General features: G+C 65.4%; 1 protein-coding gene across 1 annotated transcript; it reads right to left on the reverse strand.

Moving 5' to 3' along the window:
• Positions 1-2,337: 2,337 nt before the first annotated feature.
• Positions 2,338-8,542, reverse strand: SP7 (Sp7 transcription factor). Its single transcript, XM_041736724.1, has 2 exons — positions 8,522-8,542; positions 2,338-3,673 (listed from the first exon to the last, which is right to left on the reverse strand). Exons 1-2 carry the CDS (start codon positions 8,540-8,542, stop codon positions 2,402-2,404), a joined length of 1,293 nt encoding a protein of 430 aa, XP_041592658.1. The 3' UTR covers positions 2,338-2,401.
• Between the last annotated feature and the right edge of the window lie 368 nt (positions 8,543-8,910).

An 8,910-nucleotide genomic window follows, 5' to 3' on the forward strand; every position in this document is an offset into this window, starting at 1 on the left:
CGCCCCCGCCCTCTGCACCTTGGAAGCGGGGCCCGAGGGCAGGGGATCCGCACCCGACGGGGGGGGCAGCCCGGGACCCCGACCCCGACCCCGACCCCGGCCCCGACCCGCCCTCCTGGAAGCGCCTTCGAGGCGGGGCCCGAGCGCAGGGGGTCCGGGGGGGGGGGAGCATCCCGAGACCCCGACCCCGACCCGCCCTCCTGGAAGCGCCTTCGAGGCGGGGCCCGAGGGCAGGGGGTCCGCACCCGGCGGGGGGGGCAGCCCGAGACCCCGACCCCGGCCCCGACCCCGACCCCGGCCCCGGCCCCGACCGGCCCCCCTGGAAGCGCCTTCGAGGCGGGGCCCGAGTGCAGGGGGTCCGGGGGTGGGGGCATCCCGAGCCCGCCCGCAGCGCCCCCGACCGGCCGGGGACGGAGCCCCGCGGGGGAGCCCGGGGCCGGGCCGCACAAAGCCCTATTGTGGCCCGGGGCCGCCGCCACAGAGTGGCTTTTGTTCGCCCTCCGGTCGGCGGCGGGCACGGCTGATTGCAGCCCGGGGCGGGGCGGCTGCGTGCCAGGCGGGGGCCGCCCTGGGGACCCCTGGGGCCGCGCCGCCGTCGACCCGCCCGGGCCTGGCCGGGACGAGCGGGGGGGGGGGGGGGGGGGGAGACCTCGGTCCCCCCGGCTGTCCCCCGGCCCCCCTCCCCCCACCCCGCCCGCCGTGAGCACCGTGGGGTGCCCGTGGGAGTCTCCAGGTGCCGAGGAGGGCTCCCGTGGCTCACTCTTCTTCCCTCCTCCTCCTCCATTCTCACCAGGACAAAATTTAAAATCAAACTTTTTATTAAATAATAATAATAATAATAAAAAAAAAGACTCCATGAGGGCACGATCCTTTCCCTTCCACAATATTACCCTCTCCCCAAGCCCCAGCGGCTTTTACCCTTTAACTTGGGGCCTTGAGGGAGCAGGAGATAGAAAAGGAGGATCCAAAGTCACAGGAAAGGCATTCAAAGGCACGAAGCGGCTTTAAAAGTCACCAGAGGTGGAGTCGGGAGCGTTGGAAATCCCAGGTTGGGGGGGGCCCCTGGATGCAACCCCAAATCAGCTTGGGGACCTCTGTCCTCCTCGCTGTATAAATTCTTCTTTCTCATGGCTTCTAGGCACCAGCCTAGCGGTGCCTCGCACAGAATGGGCACTCAATAAATACTTGATTTATTTGAATCTGATCCCAGAGAAAGCCTTCCCCGCCTATTCTTGAGGAGACGCACCTCCAAACCAGTGTGCTCCTCCTGTGAGGTGGGCTTCCCCGACGAGCGCGTCTAGGATGGCAGCTGCAAGCTCTCCATAACCATGGCAACGGGGGATTAGCCTGATGGGGTCATGGTGTCAGGGGAGGGGCAGTGGAAAGAACCTGCTCTGGGGTCAAGGGAGCTGGGGTACATTCCAGTCCTCCCCTCCATAGGACTCGAGGTTTCACAGCTTCTGGCTGGGGCTGGGAACATTAGGGATCCCTAATTGAGAGACACCCCATCAACTCTTTAACAGAGATCTAGCTAACCAACCCTATTAGCAGAGATTCTATTAAAAGAGAAACCCCATTAACTGAGACCCTGATGATAGGAATTCTATTGACAAGACCTCCACTAACGCTTTTTCTATACAGAGATACACTTAGCTACAGTTTCCATAGCAGAAACGGGACCTCCTTCCCTCCCCAGCTCACTCTACCTGACCTGTCATCATAACTTAGATAAATAGAATTATTATTATTAGTATTCATTTCTCTTGGAACATAGGGGTTAAATATACAGGCCCGGGGGCAGCCTCCCTGACCCTGGGGTCACCCCATCTTTGGGATCAGATCCCCACTGGTCTGCCCCCCTCTTGGCACCCTGCTCCCTGCCAGGTCGCTAACCCCAATCCCCCTAACTCTGGCCCCTAATGAAGAGGCCACCAGGGGGCAATAAATTATCATCATCATCATCATCATTATGTTTGTAAAAACAAAAACAAACAAACAAAACGCTCTGGAGCATGGAAAGCAAGTGGGATAAGAAGCTGGGACGACTGGAAGCTAAGCAATCGCGGTAAACAAGCTTGGGAAGCAGAAAGGGGCTTGCCAGGGAGTTGGTGGGATGGAGAGAGCAAGTGTGGGGAGCCCAGATGGAAGGGAAATGAGGCGGTGCGATAGGAGCAGAGGGAGTGTTGGGGGGGGGGGGGCTGGGAAGCCGGAGGACAGAAGTCGGCACAAGGTGAGGGCCTGGGAGCAGGGTCTGCAGCACGGGCTCTGGCGCGCTGGGGGTCACCAGGCCGGCGGGCGGGGGCAGCTGGCAAGAGCCCCAAGGGCGGCGTGCTGGGGCCCAGGGGGTGAGGGCAAGCGGCGTCCACGGAGCCGGCGGGGGCGGGAGGCCGGGAGGGGCCGCTCAGATCTCCAGCAGGCTGCTCTGCTCGGGGCTGCCTTCGGGGGCTTTCTCTGGGGGCGCCGGGGAGGCGGGGGGCCGGGGCGTCTGACTGGCCTCCTCCTCCGCGGCGCCGCGCGCCTCCCCCAGGTCCTTGGGGCCGCCGGCCGGGGGCCCGGGGCCCGGCTCGCCGTGGGTGCGCTGGTGCTTGCTCAGGTGGTCGCTGCGGGTGAAGCGCTTGGAGCACAGCAGGCAGGTGAACTTCTTCTCCCGCGTGTGCGTGCGCACGTGGCGCTCCAGCTCGTCCGAGCGCGTGAAGCGCTTGCCGCAGAAGAGCCAGTTGCACACGAAGGGCCGCTCGCCCGTGTGCCAGCGCAGGTGCGCCTTCAGGTGCGAGGCCTTGCCGTACACCTTGCCGCAGCCCGGGATGTGGCAGCTGTGGATGGGCTTCTTGCGCAGCCCCGCCGCCGCCGCGCCCAGGCGCTCGAGCTCCTGGCAGTTGGGGCAGTCGCAGGAGGAGCGGCCCGCCCCGCCGCCGCCGAAGCCGCCGCCCCCCGCGCCGGCCCCCCGGGGGGCTTTGGCCGCACCGCCCCCCTCCAGCGGCCCGCTATTGCTCACCGCCTTGGGCTTATAGACGTCTTGGGGCAAGACGTGCTGGGGCCCCGGCTGCAGGAGGTGGGGAGCTGGGTAGGGGGCCGGGTTAAGGGGGGCAAAGTCGGACGGGTAGGTGGGCAGCTGGGGGTTCAGCGGAGGCTGAGCGGGGCCCGCGGGCAGTGTCCCTTGCAGCCCATCACCCTGGCCCTGCCCACCACCTAGCCAGTTGCCCCCGGGGTGCATGTCCCACCAGGGAGCAGGAGCGTTGCCAGGGCCCGGCGAGATGCCGGCGTGGATGCCTGCCTTGTACCAGGAGCCGTAGGGATGTGCCATGTCCAGGGAGGTGTAGACACTGGGCAGGCAGTCAGGAGAGCTGTGGCCCTTGGGCACTAGTAGCCCGGGGTCCTGGGTGCCCGTGGGTCCAGGGAATGAGTGAGAAAAAGGAGGGTACTCATTGGCATAGCCCGAGGTGGGGGCAGGAGGACTGCCTGCAGGTGAGAGGAGCCCATTGGTGCTTGAAAAGGGGGCTGGGTAGGCGTCCCCCATGGTTTTGGGGGCTGAAAGGTCACTGCCCACGGAGTATGGCTTCTTTGCGCCTGCTTTGCCCAGTGTCGTTGAGTCCCGCAGGGGGCTGGTGCCGCCAAATTTGCTGCACGCTGCCGTCAGCATGGCCAGGGGGCTGGAGCCATAGTGAGCTTCCTCCTGTGGGCAGAGGGAAGCGCTGCTTAGGGGGGGGCGGAGAGGCGGGAAGGGAGGCAGACTCTGCAGAGGGAGAGCAGAGCCAAGGGCCCAAGAAGAGTGGAAGAGGATGGGAGGGAGGGGTGGAGGGGCCGGTGAGCAGTGGGCCCCAGGGCAGAGCTCCAAAGAGTCATGGGAGGGGAGCAAGGTCTGGAGGCAGCCTAGCAACTGGAGGAAGAGGCAGGAGGCTGGAGGCTGGAGGGTGGAGGCGGAGGCAAGGAGGCTGGAGGTAGAGGCTGGAAGCAGAGGCAGAGGCTGGAGGCAGGAAGCAGAGGCAGGAGGCCACTGTGGAGTTGCTGGGAGGTGCTGGGCCTCAGAGGAACAGGAGCCGCTTCTTGGCTATTCAGCCGCAGGGACGGACACAGCACCGAGGTGAGGTGAGAATTAGGGGTCCTACCCCTGGAACTGGGTTCAGAGCCGGGGCTGTGGTCAGAGACTTGGGGAGAAAAGCTGAGACTCAAAGAGGAACATGGGAAGAAAGCGAAGTGTTAGGGGGCAGCTGCCCCCCCAGAGTTTCTCAGCTTTACCCCCGAGCCCACTTCCTGTCCGGCTCCAGCTCCTGACCGAGGCAGCGAGTGGCCGGGTCTCCCTGAGGCCGCAGCCTATGTCCCTGGTAAGGAATCTCTTGGCAGGGACTGGAGGGCTGGGGAGCAAGAGGAAGCGACGCGGAGACACTGGGACATTGAGAGGGAACAGGGCCGCGGCCAAACCAGGACTGTGGCTGAGGCAAGAATGTCTTTCAAGCGGGCAGTGGGCACCTCCTGCTCTGTGGAGCCGACTGGTCCCCCTTTGGGAAGGCTGGAGGGGCCCGACGTCCTCACAGCCCCTGGGCCGGGAACTGGGGTGGCCCAGATCCTGGCTCAGGGCCGCCCACAGCCCCCCAGGTCCAGCGGCCCCTAACGCGCGGCCCGTGTGGCTGGTCCCTCTCCAGGCGCGTAGATGTGGGGCGCGGGGCTCTTTCAGAAACACGAAATGCCCCTCCTGCCCATCATGCTGCTCCTGCCAGACCAGGCCACCCTGAGATTCCCCTCCCCCAGGAGCTCAGGGCACCCCCGCCGTCAGCCCCAGGACAGGCCAGAGGAGGTACCCTCCGGAGTCCCGGGTACAGGCAGCCATTATCGAGGATCCCACCCAAAAGGATGCCCCCCCCCAGCAGCTGAGCCCGCACAGTTCCCTGACGGGATCCTCAAAAGCTGATGTACCTGGTGCCTTCCCGGCAAAGCTGGGACAGAACCCGAGCACCAGGCCTACAGGTCAGTCTGGGGCTTCTGGGCCAGGCCGTGGCGAGGGCGTGTGCGCTCAGCACTCCCGCACTGCTCCCCAGGGCAAACCTGCCGCTGCCCTGTGCAACCACGTCTTTCTGCAGTCCTGTCCCCTCGACCCACGGACCCCCAAATTCGAGCCTCCAAAGCCTTCCTGAAATCTGGCTATGGGAAAAGCCCTGTGTCCTCCCCAGTTTCCCAGGAGCCTCTGATCTCACAAGCAGAGGGTAAGCTGAGGCAGGGTAGCTGATGGGGCAGGAGTCAAACTCTAGCAGAAAAGTAAAAACAGGGGCGCCTGGGGGGCTCAGCGGTTGAGCATCTGCCTTTGGCTCAGGTTGTGACCCCGGGGTCCCGGGATCGAGTCCCACGTCAGGCTCCCCACCTGGAGCCTGCTTCTCCCTCCGCCTGTGTCTCTGCCTCTCTCTGTGTCTGTCATGAATAAATAAATAAAATCTTTAAAAGAAAAGAAAAGAAAGGTTAGAAACAGAGTGCAAAGGGGAGAGGCAGAGACCCAGAGCCCGGAGGAGCAAAGGACCCTGCAAAGGCACAGACGGAAAAAAGCCACGGGGGGTGGGAAGTGGGGGGGGACGGGACAGAGAGGAAAACTGGCATGAGGGGCAGACATGGGCAGGGGCCCAAAAGAGCAGAAAGGTGAAAAGACAAAGGGCAGAGAGAGAGAGGAGAGCAGACAAAGAGGTGATGGAGAGAGCCTGGGCCAGGAAGGCGGAGGAAAACAGAGGGAAAGAGGAGGAAGAAAACAGAAAGGGGGGGGAGGAGGAGGAGGACGGCTCTCCTACCTAAGAGAAAACCACCATGATGCTGGGCCCCAGAAAACCCCCAGACCAGGCCACTCCTCCCTCCCTCTCCCCCTGACCGCTTCTCCCCCCGGCCCAGCCCGGCTCCGTTGGTTTCCCTGCGGTCGGTTTATTTTTAAAAACGCCGACGCCGTCCCCCCCGCCCGGCCCTCACACTGTGGCCACAGGGGCCTCAGCCAAGCCCAGGGACCCCACCCAGCTGGGAGAGGGAAGGAGGGTGAAAGAAGGCAAGCGGCCCCAGGCCGACAGGAGACCCCAGCCCTGGAGCCGAGGCCCCGGGGCCCCTGAGGGCAGGGAAGCGGGGCAAGGCGCCAGGCCCGCTCAGACGGTTCTGGAGGCCAAGAACCGGGCACCTGGCTAGGTCCACCACAGCCTCAGGTCCCTTCTCGGCTGCTCGGGCGACCCGCGAGCGACCCACATCTGCGCCCCCAGGCCTGGCCACATGCTCTGGAGCTGACTGCCCAGGAGCCCAGGAGCCCAGGAGGCCGCCTTCCAGCTGTTTCCCTCCTACCTCCACCCCACCTTCTGCTAACACAATAAAAGGGCTTAAGGCACTGACAAGGACTCTCCAGAGAAAGAGCAAGGGGCCGTCCCAGCTCTCCCCACACGTGCCGGGAAGGGGGCCCCTCTTCCCAGGGCCTCGGGGTGCCCAGCGGACCTCCTGCTGAGCTCACAGCCACCTGAGGGCCCGCTGGCCTTCCCCGTGGGCACCTGAGTTCCAGGGTCCAGCGCCAGCTCTCAGCGGCCAGCCTCCGCCCGCGGCCCGTCCTCCCACCTCCAGCTGCCATCCCCACCCGGCCCTCACCACTGCTCCCTCCTGCCTCCCGCCCTGCAGCTCAGGCGCCCAGGTGAGCCTCGCCCAGGTGAGCCTCTCGTCAGGCAGCAGCTGCGTCCCTCTTGGGACGCCAGAGGGCCCTCCCCCCCGTTCGGGCAGAGGGCTCCCTGGGTGGGCAAGGGGGACGGATGAGGGCCCAAGTGCCCCCACAGCAGGAGCACCAGGCGGAGGGGCTGGATGCCCTCGTGCGGGGGCATCTCCAGCTCCCGGGCAGTGAGGGACACCAACACCCAGACTCCAGGGCGCGCTCCCCTTGCCAAGTGCCACCCCAGTCCTGCGCCCCTCCTGCAGGCCCCTGGGCCGGCCCCTCCCCCGGGCCCCAGTGCCACGCTGGCAGCCCTGGCCCGGCGCCCACGCCCACTGACACTGCCCCTGTCCCGGAGGCCCCAGGACGTCCAGGCACCTCGTCCCGAGGCTTCCTCCAGACCAACCGCAGCGTGTCAGTGCGAGCTCGGCGTGGGGCCTGGCGAGGGGACGAGGGGATGTCAGGCGAGCAGCCCGCCCTCGGTGCGCAGGTACAGCACACCTGGGGGCCCGACTGACGGAGCCGTGACCAGGGCCGCCGCGTCCATGCCCCCGGCTTGCCTGCCTCTCCCTGACGCTCCACGCAGCCTGACCCGCTGCCGCTCGCCGCTGGACCACTGATGCTCAGGGGCCGCTGCACATACGCACCTGCGCTCCCACAAAGGCTGCCCCACGTGCAGGCCGTGTGTTCCTGCTAATGCTTGGGCCCAGGCCAGTGAACGCGGGGTCAGCGGTCCCGCGCCACCTCGCACCCCCCCCCACAGGCCCAAGGAGTGGGCTTCCCGTCTGGCCCATCACCCCTGGGGCTGAGCTCGGGCACCGGGAGCAGAGATGGGGGCTTCGGAGGGGCCAGGGAATCTGGAACGTTCAAGGCTACTGAAGGTGCTTGACCTGAAGGGAGGGCTTTCTGTCTCCAAATTCCTGTGGAAGGACCCAGACGGGGCAGGACAGAGATGACAGAGAAACAGAGTCAGCGACCCAGAAGCAGGGAGAGAGAACTCAGGCCGTGCTGAGTGGCCGCGAGGGCCTGCGAGTCCTTCCTTTCCAACTGTGCACCTGGAGTCCCCCGGAACCCCTGACCCCGAACCTGACCTCCGTGGCACCCTGGTTCCCTCCAACCCCAGTGCCAAAGGCTGGGGTCCCAGCCTGTAGGGGAAGTGGCCCAGTCCGCCCTGGAGCCTCCCACTCCCAAAATAGAGCTGAGTTTGTCTTTGGCTGAAAGCTAAATATTTGTGAGCCGGGCAGGCGGCCTCAGACCCTGGCCCTCCTCCTGGGTTCCCCGTCAGGCCCGGGCCGGTTCCTCTGGCCAGCCCCCCCACATGCACAGCACTGCCCGCTCCCTTCTCTCGGGGCTCACCTGATCCCTCACACGCTGGGCCAGAGGCCCAGCCCCTGACCACCTACAGGGTAGACCGGCTGCCGCTCACTCAGGCTTGGCCAGGAGCTCCCCAGAGACAGACCCGGGGCCCCCAAGGCACTGTCCCCATTTGCTGCCTGGTGCCCGCCCCCCAGCCTCTCCTTCGCTGTCCCCACTCTTGGCTGAGCTGCCCCCACCCCTCCTCTTCCTCCTTTCTCCATCCCCGTCCACTCCTCAGGGTTGGCCTGCAGGCGGGGACCTCGGAGGTGGAGGTGCGTGCCTTCTCCTGACCTGACCCCTCTCATCTTCCTCTGACTGCTCTCTGACCCCGGCCCCCTCTGTCCCGCCCTCCCTCCTGCCCCCTGCTCCCTGCAGAGCCCTGTCCTCTCCTCATCAGAGGGACCCTGGAAGTGACAGGCACCACAGCCACTGTCTGTGTGAGTTGGGAGGTGGGGGCGGGCAGGGGTTAGGGCCAGTAGGACTGTCGCTGGTGTCCTGGGGGGAGGAGGGGACAGTTACCTCAAGCAGGGAGGACGCCATCCTGAGGCTGGGGACCGGGTCCCAAGGAGCCAGGCAGATGGAGAGAGCCAGCCGAGCCGGGGAGAGGGAGAGGGAGAGGGAGGGAGAATGGGAGAATGGGAGAGAAGAGATCTAAAGTTAGAAGGGACTGGGGGGTGGGGGTGGGGGGGCTGTGCTCTGTCTGTAGGGATCCACCCTCTAATTACAGCTTTCCCAGCGGAGAAGGCTCCGGATCCAATGAGCAGGGCGAGAGAGGGAGGCAGAGGGTCCAAATTTCCTGCTCCATTTGCTGAGCTCCCCAAAGAAGGGATCTGGGCGGGAGAGGAGAAGCCGGGCTGGGGAAGGGGTGGAAGCAGGAGGAGGTAGGGCGGGGGGCACGTTGTCAGGGG

This window comes from Vulpes lagopus, chromosome 21, assembly GCF_018345385.1.
Source record: "Vulpes lagopus strain Blue_001 chromosome 21, ASM1834538v1, whole genome shotgun sequence".
Classification (NCBI taxonomy): domain Eukaryota; kingdom Metazoa; phylum Chordata; class Mammalia; order Carnivora; family Canidae; genus Vulpes; species Vulpes lagopus.